This window comes from Dromaius novaehollandiae, chromosome 6 (assembly GCF_036370855.1).
Source record: "Dromaius novaehollandiae isolate bDroNov1 chromosome 6, bDroNov1.hap1, whole genome shotgun sequence".
Lineage (NCBI taxonomy): Eukaryota > Metazoa > Chordata > Aves > Casuariiformes > Dromaiidae > Dromaius > Dromaius novaehollandiae.
The window spans coordinates 34,970,002-34,989,063 of NC_088103.1; the positions used below are offsets into that span (position 1 = coordinate 34,970,002).

Here is a 19,062-nt window from a genome sequence, read left to right on the forward strand (position 1 = left end):
AGACTAACATTTTTTGCAAGAGGGTTATAACTGATTTCCTCTCAACATTTTTTTATTGAAGTTTTTAATTCTACTTAAATTAAAATTAAAAACCACAGACATTTCAGTAGGTGCAGATATAGTTCTTGGCTTTCTTGCAGTAGTTCAACATCAAAATGTCCTAGAATTGCATATTGTCAACTACTGGATATACAAATATACCTCTTCTTCTACCATTTTACCATTTCTTTTACCATTTCTTTTTTGTAATGAGCTATATGTATTCCTAGTGTTTTGATTTTTATAAACCATTTCATGAGCAGAGATAGAATGTAGAAAAAATTGGGTATGAAGTGTACAAAAGAGACAAACATGCATCTCGAACTGAAGTTCTTTTCTAAAGAAATTACAGGAAATCTTTTGCTGAAAGAAAAATTGAGAAAGAAAGTAGCTGTCCAAGATTTATTCATAGAGAAGACCATGGTGTTACGTGTCTACCAGGATTCTGTTTTTAAAGAGTAGGGAATATTCTTGATCTCAGTCTTTCAGCTTCTGCCCGAAGAACTTTAAACTGTTCTTTCTGTTCTCTTACATCATCCTGTAGCTGTTTCTGCTTCAAAATCTCTCGGTAACGCTGCCGTGCAATCTTTTCAGAAACAAGCCGTGTGTCTGCATAAAACAAAATATAATGATTAGCATGTACATGTAGAGGAGGCATAGTTTATATCTTTATTAGACCTGCTCCAAGGTTACTCAAAGTTCTGTAATAAAATAGGCCAGCATTTAAAAAAAAATGTTCGCAGTTGGACTTAATGTATTTATTGTAGTGAATACCAAAATTTTCAACAAGGCACTGGACGTGTTTCCTTGCCTTTCCAGCAAGTACTCACTGCTTGGAAAATCTAACTAAATGTTCTACTGTTGAAAAAATCGATATAGTTTTCCTAATAGTGTATGCACTTTTCAGCTTCATGCTACTTACTCTTTTCTCTTGAATGTGTGGAAAGAAATGAGTTGAACTGTTCTGAGAAAGAATGAAGGTATTTTGCCCAATAAAGGTATTAATAACTCAGCACTTTGACTCAGATAGTTTCAGTAATTTAGCCAATTAACTTGGGTTACAAGAGCAACAATCTCTAGCATACCAAACTCTGAAACTGCTCTGTTAAAGAGGGCACTACTAACTGCACACACAGTGATAAATATGCATTCCTTGCCCAGTGGCTGATGCTGAGGGAGAACAGGACTGTCCAGCCTCGGCGATGTTCTCTCAGTGTTCTTTGTTTATGACTTAAAGCATGTTACTGACTGTGACTCACCAGCTGCCTCAAAGATGTGCTTCCTTTCTGAAACAGACACAAGTTTTTCTTTCAGCTCCAGGCTGAGCTCGTAGTTTGCTTGCTTCTTTAAACTGATGCACTTCTCCAGCTCTTTAATTATTTTCTGACAGTTCTTCACATTCTTCTTGTGCAGCTGTCCATTTCCAAATGAATAAAACAAATGTATGCGATAATATGAAAGGTGCTCTGACAAACTTCAGTGGAAACCTATCATCTTCTGCACCACATTGTAGCTCAAATCATTTTTATATATTTTGATTTGACTACTAGCGCATTATAGCTTTATGTTGTATACCACCCTTCACACACATTGTATTCCAGTATGTATTAAGTATGCTTAATGGCATTCTAATATAAGTAGCTGAGAAGAAGGAACAAAGAGTTATGGGTCAGGGAGAGGGATATAGTAAAGATAAGACTTAAGAGGCAAAGCGGGGAAAGGAAGTCAATGCAATCAGTGAGGTGAGAACTCTCTCTTGGCTACTAGGAAGAAAGGGCTGTTGTGCTGATTTTAGTGAAGCTATCTGAAGGGATGTAAAGGGAGAGGGTAAATATTAAACGTTGAAGAAGAACTTGGAGAAAATGGAGGCTTATGTCAGCTAGAGTAACCTGGAGTAAATCCAGTGGAATCTCTTAAGAACAAGGACAATTATAATTGGAATGATGAAATAGATGAGGGAGCCAGTGAATCAGATTGTGTTGTACGTATGGTGGTGTGATATTATGAACCTGCTGGTGCTTCTGAGGAGAAAGCATGAAGCAGTGCAGATGTGGAAGAATGCTTCTCTAGAAATGGAAGAATGCCTTATATAGGCAATGCTGTGTAGGAAGTGATAAGCGGATCTGCATTCAGATGCGCAGGAAGGCAAGCATGTAATTCCAATAACAGAGCATGTAGATTTATCTCCACAGGGTTTATCTATGCTGCAGTCAATGTATGACGACTGCCTCCAGAGACTTTAGATACGGGCTAGCTGACTGACAGTGACAGTGCTGCTGTGACAACTCAGAGCAAGTTGAACTGCTGAATGCCAGGTGAATAAATACATGGGTATATGTATTCATGTGCGTGTGCTGTTGTGGCTATGCTGCAAGCAGCCCTTGAATTAGTTGAAGGGGTAGTATGACTACATCAGTTGCAATTACGCCTTTTGCTAAGGAAGGAGAGGAAATGCATTTAAACTAAGGGTGTGTTTCTCAAATGTGCTTGTTCATTTGGGATTTACCTTATCTATGACACTGAGAGTCTGCTCCATCATTGAAACCTGGTGGGTAATGCGGCTGTCATAGTTCAGCACAGTTAGGAACTGAAGAATTAGAAAGAAACCAGATTAAGCCTGTTTGTTTTCAACAGTTCTAGCCTTCTGTAAAGGCAATCGTAGTACATGAAACTCAGAAAACTGGAATTCTGCACAACGGAAAGCATTGCTAGTGATCATAAAGGGACATTCTAAAGGTACTCTTGGACGCTGCATGAATACTAGACTGAACAGCCGTTAAAAAGAATGTTCTCTGTGTGTTGAATGCAAATAAAGACCAAGCCAGTTTATTAATAGAGGTATCAAAAAAACCCAAGCTATACTTTTTCTTATAAGGTAGCCTAATGTAGCACAAACGGAGGCCAAAGTCTGTCTTTAGGCTAGGGAAAGGAGTATTTCATTGTCAAGCGGCTTTCTAATAATTCTTACTTTTATTCTTATATCTGCATAGTAATTTCTCTAGATCTAAGAGAATTTATTAAAGATTTATTAAAGATTGATGTGATTCCACTTTCTGGAACATCATCACACTAAACTGACAGCCAAAAATGTGAAATTTTGTGGACTGTTCCAGTTAAAAGAGGAGAAACAGGATGGAGTCAGTCTTTCCTGTTTTCCTGAAACAGGAAAGACTCAGCAGGCTCCTTTCCTACAGCACTAAACTGCTTTTCATCACTATTTCACTAATGGCCCTCTCTTTCCAGGCCTTCTCAGGTCCTTGCCCTCAGGCATTTATCTGGGCCATCTTTCTACTCCTATTGTTTCTGTCTCTGTTGCCTTGCTTTTCCCACTGATACCACAATCTTGCTCAAAGAATAAAGTCAAGCCCCTCAGAGCATTCAAATTCTGAGTAAACTCATATATGCCTCTGCTATGGGCAAGGACAAGTCTGTGTCTCGCCAATATCTGAAGGGCAACAGTTCTCACCATCAGTATAAATGAAGTTTCACCTAACATATTACAGCAGCCCCCTGGTGATAAATTTGCTGCAGAAACTTTTCAGTGCACAGTAACCTCTCTGGGAAGCTGTTTTGTTGGTGTTAGTTACAGAAGTCTCCTGGCTGCAATTCAGAAGTAAACAAGCAGTTCAGAGAACAGGAGAACTAACAGCGCCTCAGCAAAGCCCCCCCCCCCCTTTTTTTTTTAATGTTTTGATTGAATTGCAATATCCTCACCTGCTTCCCTTCTCCAGCATTCTTTGTTCTCCCCGTGCTCTACAGCTCTTCTCACCAAAGTATTCCCGCTTCCTCACAACCAGACATCTCCCACTCCAAACTCCTATTTCCTCCACCTCATCACCACAGAGCCCAGCCTTCCTGGCAGCCTATATCCCAATCTGCAATACCCTGAGGCTTCCCCTACAACCTCTCCTCTTCCTTCCCCCTTCTCCCTGCAATATCCCTTGGCTCTCTCCCACAGCCTTTACCTATGTTTTTTGGCCTGCCAGCTGGGCTTGTTCATAGCGATGTGTATGCTGACTGGCGGGCCGGCTGCTGCCTCTCGTCTGCCAGGCAAAGCAAACAATTCTCCGCTTTTCTGCTGCCGGTGGTCCAACAAATGGCAGTGGAGCTCAATGAGGCTTCGGTAGGAACTGACTACTGAGCTAATGTTATGGTATTTCTATGATACAGCAGATGGGGGCACTTCAGACCTTTCACTTAAAAAGGTTATGGTGCTTGATTTAAAAATCAGTTCCTTGGGGCTGTAAAATCCTGATTTCTTACTCTCTGTGCCAATTTAGGTATGCCAAGAGTTAGGGCTAATGTTGCTCTTGTTTATACCTGAACATCCCAAAGAACTTCATTACTGAATAATGTCAAGAGCAAAACTTACGTTTGAAAGCTGAATTTTTGACCTACCAGACATCAAGTTTCCCTGTAATTGAAACGTAATTAAGAGACATAAACAATGGTACAAAAATAGGCAGCAAAATTTCTGTGGTCAAAAGGCAAATTAGAGAAGGTAACTCACTAGCTGGTGATCTTTTGAAATGCGTAGTGTTAGAATATCCTGAGCCTTCTGTTTCAGATCTTCTATCTGCATTTTCATTTTCTTGTGTTCCCATTCCAGCTGAAATATCCCTTTAGAGAAGTCTTTACATTCCACCATGCTAGCAACTTTTTTTTCTCCTTCAGCCTGAAAGAAGAGATTAATCTTAATTAACATACTTTATGGAATATGGAATAATTTTCTGTAACTGGATGGGCAAGTCTCCAAAGTCATAATTTTAGTAAGGGAAATGTGCCATACTGCAGTCTCTTTCCAGACTTAGCTCCAGATGGTTATCTTTTGTGGAATTTTGTTGCCTTTTAGGCACTGTGCCACAGTCCTGGATCACAGAAGGAGATGAAGAAAATTACAACTAACCTCTCTCTATCCTCCTATCTTATTAAAATGCTCAGGCACTTTATCTCCACAAAATATAAATTTGCTCTGTATCAGGTATTCTGCAGTTGTTACTGAAGCCTTTGTGCAGTAGCAGTAAAAAGCAATTTTTTGTGCAGCTAAAATGCCTAAGAAAATAACCTTTAATGAGACTATGAAAAACTAAGTATATTAAGTATGATGACAAATTTCACATTATACAAAAAGCTGTATTAATTTTTTAAATCTTACTATAAGTGATTGGTCACTTGTTTCCTAACATGACTATATGTTTGCCTTGAGGGAATCCTAGGACTGGTGTCCGGGATATTGGCATTCTCTACTTACAGCATGTGTGTAAGTGATGGTGTGTCTAAAAACTGTTGCTATTTCATTGATCTGAATTGTATTGATCAAACATCAAGAAAGCAGTTTGTACTGCAATCTTTATATTATAATAAGAGACACTACAGAATTCTTAGTAGTTTCAAGATTACAACTGAGCCTACTGGTGTGTGGTAATGAATTGAAACTAGATGTCAAACTGGAGAAAAAGCACCTTTGTTTTAAGACCTTAAATTTCCTTGCGATAATGTAAATTACCATGATACTGCAATTCAGTTCTTCAATAACAGTCTTGTTAATAAGAATGGCATCAGTGAAATCTGGAAGCTCAGTACTTTCCAATTCCACCTGTCCTTGTTTTAGCAAAAATTGGACAGTCAAATTCAACTGAAGTTTCATCTTCTCCTCCCGCAGCCTAAAATGGCAGAAAACCAAAAGCGTTTAGTGATTTTACCATGCTTATATAAATCCTTCTATGATTCTCAAAACTTTTATGTTTATTACTGATAAGATGTATGTTCCTGTGGGGTTTACTCTTTCAGGTTTAGCCTGTCTTCTATTTGCTCCCAAAATGACTTCAAAATTTGCAACTTACTTATTTCTAGATATAATGTTCTCAACTACTGGATTCTGTTTTCTTAACACACTGTAGCATATGTTCTGAAAGAAAGTGTCCTTACTGAGCAAAAAGCCTTAAAAATAATTGAAAAGAAAATAGAGGGAATGCCAAGGCAGCACCTCTCTTGTATAATTTACACCGGGGTTTGTTGCTGAAGGACAATGAATGTGCAAATTATGCCATGTACATGAAAAAAAGAAAAATTACTAGTCCAAAGAGCTCTGTGAAATCAGGCCTCGTGACTGAGCAACATATTAGAATTGGGAGTGATCACTGCAGCTTCTTTAGGCCAACATGAACAAAGTTTACCTGAGCCAGACAGAACAAGTATGGCCTTGAAGACTGCTTAGGATTCTGTGTGATGTGGCTTTTTGGACAGTTAGTTTGCATGGAAGATCACACTGCCATTCTTACTGATGTTGTTACTCAAGATGCTAAATTAAAATTTGTTTGGGCCCTCCCACACATGCTGCAATCATACTTCACTGTAAAAATATCTTAGGTTTCCTCTTTGAGAGAATTCTAGATATGAGTGGTGGAGAACACAGCTGTCTAATTCTGCATGTGACTCTTGGTTCTATGTTGGTGAACTAAAATGTATCTGAACATAGGAAAACAAACAAAATTACCACGTGAGTTCTTGGAAAATGTGTCCTATTTCTGACTTCATCTTCTCATCATCATCCATTCTTCTCTGGAGAAAGGCCTGCATCTCTGCCAGTGTTAGGGCTTTCCACTTCACCTAAGCAAGCAACATCATGACATTCTGAACTTGTTCAACTTCATGAGTATGTGAAGGCAAGCCTCTTCAAGAACTGAGAGGACAAGATTTTTTAGAAGACATGTATGTATAAATAGGCTGCCTGATGTTTTGAGAGTCCTAGTAAAGCACGAGACATAGACGTTACAATTCTTGCACTTTGCTCAAAAAATCATTTATTCATTTATGCATAGTTTATTCACAAGAAGGGAAATCACATTTCCTTCTCTTTTGATCAAATGTATCCACATCTCTGAATAATTCAGATTTATACCTTCACACTCTTAAACTAAACTAGTAGTTTAATAGAGCTTTCTAGCAACACCCTCTATTAAGACTTGCTCTTGGTGTTCTAGAAGAAAATGAGTATGCATTGGGGCAGATGTAGCATGCCAATGTGAGATAAAGACTTCAACAGGCATTGAAAATCAAACACCTTATTAGTTTTTTGGTTTGGATAAATAAAATGAAAAAAAAATTTTGAAAGCGTGCCAAGGTCCCAATCATTTTGATCAAATCTTCCCACATTTATATAGTAATGTTTCCTCTGGAGGAGAACTAGAGCTGATTTCCTTTGATGACATTTCTATTATTTTGAGTTGAACAAAAGGTGGCCAGGAGTAACATAGACTCAAATACACCTTATGTATGCTGCATTGCCATTTCACCACTCACCCAACCCTACACTTAAATCCCACAGAAGGTTAAGACCTGAAAATATCAAAAAGTATAGTGGCAAAATAAAGCATTTTACATACTAGCTGCTCACTCTCCATTTTGTTTCGTCTAGCTAGACAAAAACGGTCCCATAAAGATGGATCTAAGCCGTTAGGCATATGTTCAGGTTTATCCAATTCATCCATGGCTTTCATTAAAAGGGTGAGTGCTTCTTTGTAATCTTCGGCTGAGCCTGAATGATCCCCATATGGGCTAGAAGTGTCAGGGAGCATTTTCATCTTCTGGGTCCTAATGTACATAGTATATACAATATTTACATTTGTCTTTATTTTCTCTTACATAAAACAAGCTTATGTAGAACTAACAACATTTCATACTCTCAATGTCTTGCAAAGAGCAACTAGGTAAGACTAGATATTACAAAATAAAAATACATGTTTTTGAGAACTGTTCATTATTTAGATTGCATTTAAAATAGATTGTGCAGGGTGAATGAGGAAATGTAAGTGATCAAATATAAGTGTATGATGGGAAATCATCAACTATTGTCAACCATCCATATAAAAATTAGGAAAGCAGTCAGTCTATTGATTATCAAGATATTTTAGATAACTGAAATAAAGTGTTTTCATTCTTGAAACACAAGAAACACTACTATTTAAACAGATGGAATCAGATGGCGTCTTACCTTGGTCGACGTCTATAAAGTTTGAAAAGCCGATCAAGGATATATGCAGGAACGTCAGCAAAATCCTTTCTAAAATCAGATTCCAACATCTAGGAGTGAAACGAACAGCCTTCTTGTCATTACAATGTTATTAAAAAAAAAAAAAAAAAAAAAAAAAAGCAATATCCTTCCCGTTTCTTAGAAACACAGAACATGGTGCTTCCAAGCACTCCATTCAGGGAATCTTGGCTATTTCATATATTCTTGCTCTCAGACATGACAGGTTACACTTTTTTTCACTGTCAAATTTTTTCTTTAATGCTAAGGAAGAGTCAAGGCTGAGCGCACAACTGCAGAAGTTAAATGCAGAAGTTTTGTCACACTAAGATTCTCTGTGAAGACAGCCCCCCTGGCTCCCAAGAGATTATGAAGACCTCGATGTGTAACTCATATGCACATGCTCTCCTTTGCTGCTTAACTTCAGTGATCAGCAAGTTAAACAGAACCCATCCCCATGCTTAAAATGAAGTATGTTCTTCTCATGATCAAGAGGCAGCACGAACTTTTTATATATCTGAATCTGCTTGGATTTGTCTAGAGTCTCACCTTATCTTCAGCAATTGCATTTTCATAGGTGTCTATGTAAGCATCAATTTTCCTGTTTGTACACTGGATTGTTTTTGTAGACTTTACCTGTAGCAAAACCAGAGGATTTCAAGAACAAAACTCAGTCAGTAGAAGCACTTGATGGCTATTTGTATATACTGATGAAGCCAACAATCTCTTAGTTCTAGAGAAAACCTTTTGAGCTATATTTATTAACAATACAATACCTTCTCCAAGGGGGGTTACCTGTGGGTACTGCTTAAAGGTGAGCAGGTATAAAATTCAAGTATTCCACTGCTTAAGAAAGTCTGTTATAAAACACAACTTACACCAATGCTTCTAAGTTTTCTTTTTTAAATTTTGAATGTATGGACCTATGTTCATACTTGTTTTCACTTGCATAACAATTTCCTTTTTCCTTTCAGGTCATCAAAGGTAAGATCAATCAAAAATCCTCAAATTATGTTCAGTGGAAGGTTCTCAATTCCAGAATGCAATTTCCCTGTTGGCATGACATAAATCTGCTACATATCAACATACTAAACTCATCTGTTTTATCAAGGCCGTCAAATGATTGTACTCTGCTGGGGAGATCAGCTTTGACAATTTGCATGGACCAAAAAATGTACCAATGAGGACATTTGTAAAAACTCTAAAAATTACATATTTCGAAAAATGTAAGCTGGTATACACTTGGCCTCAGATAACTTCAAAAGTAGTCTAACCTATATAGTGGTAGGGGTTCGGTGTCTATTTTGGAACCTCTCCTTGTAGCTCACATACAAACGGCTGCTTGCAGCTCCAAACATGGCGATCTGTAGAGGTCCAGTAGCAGGTCTGCCACACAGAAACATTCCAAACAATAACTTACTTTCTCCTTCCGCTTCTTCTTAAGGAAATGATGAAGTGCAGCTTCTCTAGTATCCAATTCTTCATCCAACAGCAAAGAATAAAGGATATTGATTATTTTGAGTTCTTCCTGTGGAAAGATTGTTTAAAAAAAAAAAGTTAACATTCCTGCGGCACAGAGGTAGAGATGAAAAATTAAAGTTCTCTGCCATACCTGATAGATGACCATCTCAGAATTCACTTTCCTTTCAAAGAGCTTGCACATAGTCTTATCAAAACATTGTGTCGTTTCCTGGATGGAAGCTTGAAGTTTCTTCAATTCAGCTTCCAGTGCCTGGAGAAGACAAGGACAAGAGGAGCACTGTTACATCTGGAGAAAGAAACAAGCTCCGGCACAGTATATTGCGGAATGCTGGAGAATGCACAGTGTGGAACTGTAACCCCCCAATGCAAACTTTTTTTTTTCCTTAAGTTTTTATAGTCCTGCCCCACTCCAGAGCCATGTAATATTCATTAATATTGTAGACACAAATAAAAGAAAATAGAACCTACCTTGTTTACAGAATTAGGTGAAACCTGTTCCCCTTCAGAAGCCAAATATATAGCATAATCACTGTTGTGCAAATGAAGACCCAGGGTTTAAGAGAATAAAATTTTGTGTTGGATTGGTTTGAACAATTAAAGGGTCAGATTAACCAAAGGGCTCAAGGAGAAGGTAATCCAAATGACACTGGTCCCTTTTGAAATTAACAGGATCTGGGTATTAGACCCAAATGTATTTTTTAAATCAATCTTTAAGGCATGACTATCATTTTGTAATTGTTTTGATTTTCAGGGAGATTAAAGAGAATGTTTTTACCCCCAGCTTTCATTGCAACTAAGGAGTCTAACTTATTTATGCACTTTTATTGAAAGACTAGTTTCTACTCCTGTTAGCACTACTGAAGAGCCATGTCAGAAACACTAAGATTCCAGGTTTTGTACAATCAAAACAACAGCTACATTCTGGAAGACATTATTTTGATGACTGTGATAAAACAGAAAGCAGGACCCACATTTCTTTAAATCTGTCCTAACAGTGGTGAGGGTTGTCCCTGAGAATGAAGCTATTCATTTCTATCATCAATTAGCTACTCCACTGGAAAAGTATTAAGGCTAAATTTGTAAGAGAAAGATCCTTTAGCCAAAAGATCCCAGCAATTACTTGTTTGGAAGGAGAATGTTGCCAGGCTACCAAGTTTTGCTGACCAAATACCACTTAGAAGAATAACCATTGTGGTACTATATGTGTATGGCATCAGCAACAGTGGGAATGGAACCTGAAAAACCATTTTAGGAATAGTGGTACATTTATGAAGGAAAGTAATCTTTTGTCAGATGCCACAAGGTTTGGCACATACTAATTATTGTAAGTAGAGATTGCTTTTTCTACTGTTTAAGCTAGGACATATACTATTCCACATCAACTTTCTTCATTTGTTCTTCATTTCTTCTATTTATTGGCATTTATTTTTACAATTAGATCCTGAGCAAACCCGAAACTTTGGCCATGAGGATGGTGAAGAAAACCACTCCTTTTCTCTTTTTAATTTACCCTTCTATGCTTTTCTTTTTCTTCATTCAGTTCCTCGACTTTTTTCTCATATTCTCTGAATATTTTCTTTTCTTCTTCATTCCAGGCAGATTCAGGCTTGGATATAAAAGGAGGTGGAGGAATATCCTGGAGATATTAAAGAAGAATATGCTTCAAAAGCAATATTAAATCTCCGTCAGCATGCTAACAAACTACAGCATGCATAAAATTTAATGAAAGGTATTTCTTAGTGGTAGGTAAGGTAGAAGTCTTAAGTCTAAGGAACATATATATCCTGTTTCTCTGGTCTGTTCCTTGCACCAGTAGTTTGGATATATATACAGTCAAGTTCTCTTTCACTTGCTTACAGGAATTCACTATTGGATTTTGTAAAATGTAAGTATTTTGTACTCTTTCCTCTACTACTGTACTATTTTCATTGTTGAGTTAAATGGAACACAGTATTTTTCTCTAACATCAAAGCCATGAGTAATAAACCCCTTCCTTCACAAAACAGTCATAGTGGTAATACTAAATTAGGTCCCTACATTATTCCACTGTGATAGGTACAGGTGTTGATGGGCACTTAACTTTAGTTGCAAATATTTGCTATTTCTAATTCACATATCCTTAAAAGCACCACAAGCTACCTAAATGATATGGCAGAAACACAGCTTACAATTTTCAAGATGTCTTCCTTTTTGACTTCTAGCACTCCACCCATCATGTCATTAAGGGCACGCAGTCTTTCATTGTCCTAGGAAAGACAACAAAAAATACTGTAGGATGCAAAAGGAAGTGCAGTAATTGGAAGTTTCAGGCATGATAAAGGAGCAGTTTCACTTCTAGATCACTGATAAAACTCTACTGTGTGTCACCAGCAGATTAATGCTCTTTGGCAATGCATGTGAAATAAGCTAAAAGTCTGAGAGTTTTTTCTGATAGACAGAAGCTCATATACCAAATAACTTACTACAGCTGGCATTCTGGCAGTTTTGAAAGGAATACATAGGCACAGACTATTCCTGGCCAGCTGGCAGGTTTGGGTGAAGGAAACTGTAGCATCACTGCCTTATCATGAATCTCTTTTGGGGGCCAGAGCTGTCTTGGAACTTTCACAGACACACAGTTTTTAAAGCCAGAGGAGAACATTATGATCATCTAGTCTGATCCGCGACGAAGAGAGGTCAAAGAAACTCATTCAACAAACTCATATCAAGCTCAAAACTTTTGACCAAGCAGTAGCACATGTTCAGAAATGTATCTAGTCCCTAGTCTCACAATATCGTGTTTTTAATTGGCATTGAGCATATTTTTAGAAATTGCTTGCCTACACTAAATATTTTCTTCCTCCAGCTAATCTATATCGTTCTGACTGTAAAGGATAATGGAAAAGGCACACTTACTTTCATCATCATGACTTAAAGTCATTATTACTTACCATCATTACAGTTATTCTACAATATTACTACATTACTGGAATATTCCAGTACAGCATTAATTATATAAAGCCACACCAGTGACAATGGCCTGTTCAGTAGAAATGATACTATTTCAAGTACCAGAGCAGCAAGACGTCTTTCCATTTCAAGCTTAGCCAGCATTTCTGCTTTTGCTTTCTCCTGCGGAGTCAAGTACTTTTCAACTTTAATCTGAAGAGAGAAAATGGGTTCATATCAGGTTTCTTTTCTTCAAACATATTCACACATGGACTAAGAACATTTGGAAAAACAATGTAATATAAACTGTCCTTTTTCTCTCTCTCTGGTCTTTGATAATCCTCAAGAAGAAAACTGTTCTTTAGAACAGCTCCAAAAGCTATATTCAAAAATGCTAAAATATAACCTTCTTATATTTTTTCTGATGTTAGTCATGTTTTGTTCATTATATCTATGGGTTTTCTGGTAGTGGAATAACATGGCCTGGTGGGCAAGAAGACAAAATAGGGGGGAGAGAGAACAAAAGAGCAGATAAGCTCAATAGAATATTTTGTATCAGAAATATGGTGTTTATTTATAGACTATCAATTGAATTTAGAAGTACAATATTAAGTATGCTTTGATACCTGGATACCTAGTTCCAAAATGGTACTCAAAGACTGAATAAACAGAGAAACTCTCATCTATAGAAGTGATCCCTCCAAGCCTGGTTTGAACTGTATTATCAGGGAGGGGGGAATTTCTACCTAGTCTGCAAACAACTACAAACTTTTAACAGCAATGAATTAAGATTTATACAGATTTCCTTCATTTCAGCTTTCTACCTAAAAAGGGAAGGGAAGCAAAAGAGCCAGACATATGATTTTAAGTGCACAGACACATCTGTTTTCAGGCTTTTCGCTACTGACACAATGACTTGAAATGAGGAGAATCAGAGAACTATCTTTGTGTGGGTGAAAGAGACAGATTTGTTTTTCAGACACCTCTGAATCCTGGACAATGAGTGCACGCTCTGGTATTTCATCATCTGTCAGAGCTGGCTCCCATATTTCCTCTTCGACGCCAAGCTGTGCCATGATTTCTCGGATCCTCAGGTTTCTTTCTTTCACTCGTGCTATCTCATGCTCCTTCTGTTGTGCAACTGTGTCAAATTCCTTATTAAAAGCAGTTTTCACTTTGTAAATGATGTCCTGAAATGCCATAAGAGGAAACGGCAATGCTGCACAGATCACATCCATCCACAATTACATACCACTCCTCAACTCATCAGGAGAAACACAGATGTGTGTATTTATATGTGTGATAGGAAGAGAAACTAGTAAACAAACCTCTTTGTGATAGTCATAGGGGCAGAGTTACAGCTCTGCTTAATGTATTAATGTTAAATGTAGATGAGCAGATAATCCATTCTTTCTTTTCATTTCCTAGAAATTTCTTTTCCTTCTCTGCTACCTATTTGCCATCTGACAAAGACATTCTGAAAAGTCATAGTGTTGCCAAAACTAGATAAAACTTAGGCTGCCTTTTATTGTTGTTTTTTGCAGGTGTTGGCTAAAGGAAGAAGGTGCTCCAAAGAAAAAAAATGCCTGTAACCTATAATTCTAGAAATCACAAAACACAGATGCAAAGGGAGCAGAGTTAAGGACATTCTTTCCTGATTTTTTTGAGTGCTGCAATCTGCAGCTTTGATATGCTTTTAATGTGATTTTCTATCTGACAATATATAAGTAAAATGTGCCAATGAATTAATAAACACTGGAATCTAACTGTTTGAAAAGAACTGAGACTTTACCATGGTTTCATGGTAAAGCATGTATTCTTAGTGGATAAATTCTTTTTGTAGTCTAAGTGATCTCATCAAAGAAAAGCAGAATATTAAGAAAGAAAAGCATGTGTTTCTCCTATAGACACCATGTGTCCATTTACTAAAATGAAACATGATTAAGATTTCAGTTCTACTATTAAGGTTCGTATTTTTAGATGATTACCTGTTTGCCAAAGCAGTGAGCTTGCTGATAGCTAGCCAACAACACTGAAGGACCTCTATACTCAAGAAAGATAATATACATCTTTAAAGCCCCACAGAAGAAAGATCTTGCTGCATCCAAGCTTACATCTATGAGATAAGTGCTCCTTGGGTTTATTCCCCATCTACTTCAAAAACCAGTGTATCTGCTGATTTTATGTATTACAAAAACATAATAATTGAACTCTGCTACCATTTACAGCCTTAAAGAGCTCTGAGGAGGCAATGCTTACAGCAGTTTAACCAGTTCCACCCTTGCAGATCATCATTGCAAGAAGCCTGTTCTGTAACATGTTTACTACTTAAATAAACTGGCCAGGGTAAGAGAAGTAAGAGAGTCTGATGGTAATGAATAATAAATAACAGAAACACTGAAGGCTGTAAATGAAGGTATGGTAAGACTGGAGAGAAAGGAAATGGTATGAGGTAACTCCACAGGGCATGCAGAGATGCACAAGCTAGTTTTGTGTATACAGACTCCTAAACTGAAGCACCAGTGGGCAAATACAGATACCCTCAAACTAGGTAGCCACAAGGCTTCTTATGTCTGGAAACAACCAGTTGATAAAAATGTTCTTCTCCTAGACCTGAGCTGGCAAGTCCACATGGTGCTATACTGCACCATATGCATTTATCAGCTTTGATCTCAGTAACTCAGAGACCTGTGCAACACTCCACTGCGCAGTATTGGTATGCCCAGAACCTAACAGTGGCTGTGAACGGTGCAAGAACCAATGGATATGACAGTGTCACTGCAGTAATACAAATTTAAGAAGAGGTCACCTGCAGTAATACTATTTGATTGACCTTCTGCTCCCTGGTGTGCAAGTCAAACTGGTGGTATAAAATAGATGTGTCTCCACCGTACTGAGAGCTCAAACTTCCAACCAGGCAGTAAGATGCACTATCATCAGCCACTACTTCTTCTTCCTCCATCTCTTCTTCCTCCTGAGGTAATACAGTCTCAGGCTCCATCTCAACAATTTCCTTTCGAACCTGAATATCACAAACATGGTAACAGTGTTAATTATATAAATGATCCAGTGTCATGTCAATAAAATAATCCCCAAGTTTTTCTGCTGACAAGATTCCTTGGAGCCATCAGTTCTAGAGGTTAAATTCTGCAATTAAGGCTTGTTCAGTGATCAAAATAATACAAGTCAAAATGACCACATCTGGAATACTGTGTCCAGCTTCAGGCTCTCCAGCACAAAAAAGATATGGACATACTACAGCAAATCCAGGGAAAGGCCACTAAGATGATTAAGGGTTTGGAGCATCTGACATACAAGAAGAGGCTGAGAGAGCTGGGATTGTTTAACCTCAAGAAGAGAAGGCTCAGGGGGATCTCATCAATGTGTATAAATACCCGAGGGGGAAAGGGGAGTAAAGAAGATGGAACCAGACTTTTCTCAGTGGTGCACAGTGAAAAGACAAGGCAATAGGTACAAATTGAAATAGGGGAAATCCAACTTAAATGTAAGAAAAAACTTTACTATGAGGCTGATTGAACACTGGAACAAATTTGCCCAGAGAGGCTGTGGAGTCTTCATCCTGAGCAATCAGCTCTAGCTGACCCTGCTTTGAGCAGGGTGCTGGACTAAACAATCTCCAGAGTTTCCTTTCAACCCCAGTTATTCTGTGATTCTGTAATACTGATGTATCTGTACTGACTACAAACACACTGTTTCATCTTCATTTATCTTTTTAATTTTTATTGGGACAACTTTTATAGCAAGAAACTGGAGCTGAGATAGATATCTCTGTAAAGCAGGGCTAAGGTGTCTTTTCAGAACATCCTGGTCTGAAATGCCTTTCTGCAGTATTTCAAAGAGATTGTACCTTAAGATCAACTGCCTCAATCTTCTTTAACTGGAGAACTTTCTCCAAAGTTTCCAGCTCTACTTCACTACGTTTCTTCAGAGGATAATTCTTCACTTCACAGGCTATATGAAAACACTTTTCAGATGAAAAAAAAAAACCCACAGTAAAAAGTTCTTCATAAAACATCTATCAATTTTTTTGTTCAATATCTGAAGGCTAAAGAGTTATAATGACTTGTTAAAATTTGGAATAAAATTGAGGCGTAATCAATACAGGCAATATAGTAAAAATCAATATAGTAAAAATATAGCAGTAAGGCAAAAAGCATAACATAGTTGCTTAAAAGTTTGCTTTTGTCTTTTTTTTTTTAAATAATCTACAGATATGACCTCTTCATCCAGGGAATTTTACCAGAATTAGATCTGTGTAAAATGACTTGTCTTTTACCATCCTTAAGATAATCCAGTATCATCAGTTTGACTAATGTCCCTCTATTTAAAATAGGCAAAACCATGAATCAGTCTTGCCTTTATGCTCTGTGTAGCAGGAATCATACAGACTGTACGGAAAAGAAGAAAGATAATATTTACAAAACTACATTAAGATATTCTCTGAGAACATGGAATAAAAGAATTGCTTGTTTGCCTGTCAACACCCTTATCCAACTCAGAAGGTACAGTTACCAAGGCTCAAACAAAATTAACAAAATGAAAGATTTGCATGAGCCTGGGAAGCAAATGAGAAATGTGTTATGCTTCTATTTGTTTTGTCATTGTACCTTAATAAACTACTGCAGAAAATTAGGTAGAAAGCGGAGGTTACCTTAACTGCACGTCCTTTTACACACATGGAATCCCAGCACTCACGTTTGATAACATCCTGCAAATAGCAGTTGGCTAAATTCTCCATATCAATCTCCTTCCTCAACTTTCAAGACAAAGAAAAGAAAATAATAAGAGGATGTGTTGCAGAACAGGCAGCTTGTACTGAGTTATTCAGATAAACTTAACAGATGAAATGAAGAATTGCAGTATTTCACCATTTTAGACTATTGCATCTCTCTTCTCCAAAATATATCTCACAGTGTTAAAAGGCATTATTTTATATGAGAGGAAGACAGTCACAGAGCTTAAGCAATGTGCCCAAGGCCACAGTGTCAGAGCTGGATTAGAATCTAGAGTTTCTGGCACAGATCATATTCCAATCGGCAATGTCTGTATCGACAGCTTTGCCTACTTCAAAAAGTGACTTAGAATACTTTGTATGCACACCTCAAAGTCTCTGGTACAGTCAAGAGTTCAGTCTTATTATGCTGTATTCCCACGAAAGTAAATATTGGAAGGCATTCTTACAAAAACATACTATTTCACTAACCTTCCTTCTTTTGTCCTCTTACACTGTCCATTCTGGTAAGTGATAAACACTCACACTTCATTTTCTAAGAATTCTTAGAACTCTGCTGATTCTTTTCAGTCCATGTAGGTATACTGTCAGACATATTGACAACTTTTTTTTGGTCTTTCTATTCAAAGAAGAACCTAAAAATTCAAATTTTATCTGCTCCTGAACCTGCCTGTCTACAGAAAGACCCATATGTTTCTGAGGTGTAGCAGCAGCTCATTGTTCATATTCAGTAAACTGGCATATAAATCCTTTGAGAGTAACCAAAAAAATTAGGAGATTGCTGCCCACATGAGCTTCTCTCAGTGCCTCCTGGAGGCACAACATGTTCTACAATAGGTGTACATACAAGGATCAATATAAAAAAATATTCCAGAGAACACAATGGAACAGGAGATGGAGTTATTTTATATAAATTTGGTCAGAAAAACATGGAGACATTTCCTGCTTCTCAGTAACAAGCAGCAATTTTGGGACCATCCCCTCTGTTCTTCACTCATTTTTTCTCCTCTCCCCTGCTAGTTTTAAAATATTCTCTCCAATTCTATCGTACCCTGGCCACTTCTTGTTCAGCCTCTGCTTGCAATCTTTCCTGCTCTTCAATGTCCAGGTTGAACTCCTGCTGCTCCAGTTTCTCAATGTCTGGCATCTGTTCATTCTCATGCATCATTCTCTGAATCTGTTTTTTTTTTTTTTAAATAAGTATAAGGAACAAAAATTAATGTGAATGTCAACAGAGGAAATGCTACTTCTAACACTGTAGAACTTGACAGCAGAGAAAATGATTTTAATTGCCTTAATTTTTAACTGCTTCATGGTACAGAGTAAGATAGGCTGCCTGTAGCTAATGAGGGAGAGTAATATGTGAATATATTTCACCTTTGTCTTAAAGTTGATTTGGATGTAATATGCGAAGTTATGGATACTTTCTAAGAATCTATAGAATACAATTCTTAATCTTCTGATTCTAAGCACTTAATTAAATTGTTTTTGAACTTGTACACAGCAGTTGTAGTTCACAGAACCAGAACATCTTTTAAACGAGCGCAAAGCTTTCCAAAGACTTTCCAAAGAAAGCAGCAGATATTTATAAAGAAGTAATACAGGAAATCACCCAAAATTATCTTATAAAAATTAAACTCTTTCACCAGCTACCCGACCTGAATTATTAGTAGCATTTTCTATATTCTGTATGTGGACTCTTTCACATAATAGTGAAGTGGCTTGACCAAGGTCACAAAATATGCTACTGACATAGCTAAACCCCCAGATTTCTTAACTTTTGATACATTGCATGCTCACCTGTGATGAGATTTAATTCTGTATTAAAATA

The 19,062-nt window shown here is 37.4% G+C and overlaps 1 protein-coding gene across 2 annotated transcripts in view; it reads right to left on the reverse strand.

Moving 5' to 3' along the window:
• Nucleotides 1–427: 427 nt before the first annotated feature.
• The window catches only part of CFAP43 (cilia and flagella associated protein 43), a 49,439-nt gene continuing 30,804 nt past the window's right edge, over nucleotides 428–19,062 (reverse strand). Inside the window, exons 21-40 of one of the 2 annotated variants that reach the window (XM_064514190.1) lie at nucleotides 18,283–18,408; nucleotides 17,151–17,255; nucleotides 16,347–16,463; nucleotides 15,288–15,500; nucleotides 13,462–13,668; nucleotides 12,602–12,691; nucleotides 11,719–11,796; nucleotides 11,061–11,186; nucleotides 9,681–9,800; nucleotides 9,489–9,596; nucleotides 8,618–8,704; nucleotides 8,033–8,121; nucleotides 7,425–7,632; nucleotides 6,536–6,648; nucleotides 5,546–5,702; nucleotides 4,550–4,714; nucleotides 4,412–4,453; nucleotides 2,546–2,626; nucleotides 1,299–1,452; nucleotides 428–648 (exon numbers count right to left, since the gene is read on the reverse strand). In XM_064514190.1, coding sequence (XP_064370260.1) covers nucleotides 491–648; nucleotides 1,299–1,452; nucleotides 2,546–2,626; nucleotides 4,412–4,453; nucleotides 4,550–4,714; nucleotides 5,546–5,702; nucleotides 6,536–6,648; nucleotides 7,425–7,632; nucleotides 8,033–8,121; nucleotides 8,618–8,704; nucleotides 9,489–9,596; nucleotides 9,681–9,800; nucleotides 11,061–11,186; nucleotides 11,719–11,796; nucleotides 12,602–12,691; nucleotides 13,462–13,668; nucleotides 15,288–15,500; nucleotides 16,347–16,463; nucleotides 17,151–17,255; nucleotides 18,283–18,408 — 2,544 coding nt within the window. In that variant the 3' untranslated portion in view covers nucleotides 428–490. The remainder of the gene's footprint in view (nucleotides 649–1,298; nucleotides 1,453–2,545; nucleotides 2,627–4,411; nucleotides 4,454–4,549; nucleotides 4,715–5,545; nucleotides 5,703–6,535; nucleotides 6,649–7,424; nucleotides 7,633–8,032; nucleotides 8,122–8,617; nucleotides 8,705–9,488; nucleotides 9,597–9,680; nucleotides 9,801–11,060; nucleotides 11,187–11,718; nucleotides 11,797–12,601; nucleotides 12,692–13,461; nucleotides 13,669–15,287; nucleotides 15,501–16,346; nucleotides 16,464–17,150; nucleotides 17,256–18,282; nucleotides 18,409–19,062) is intronic. The other variant, XM_026117453.2, reaches the window with a different exon arrangement.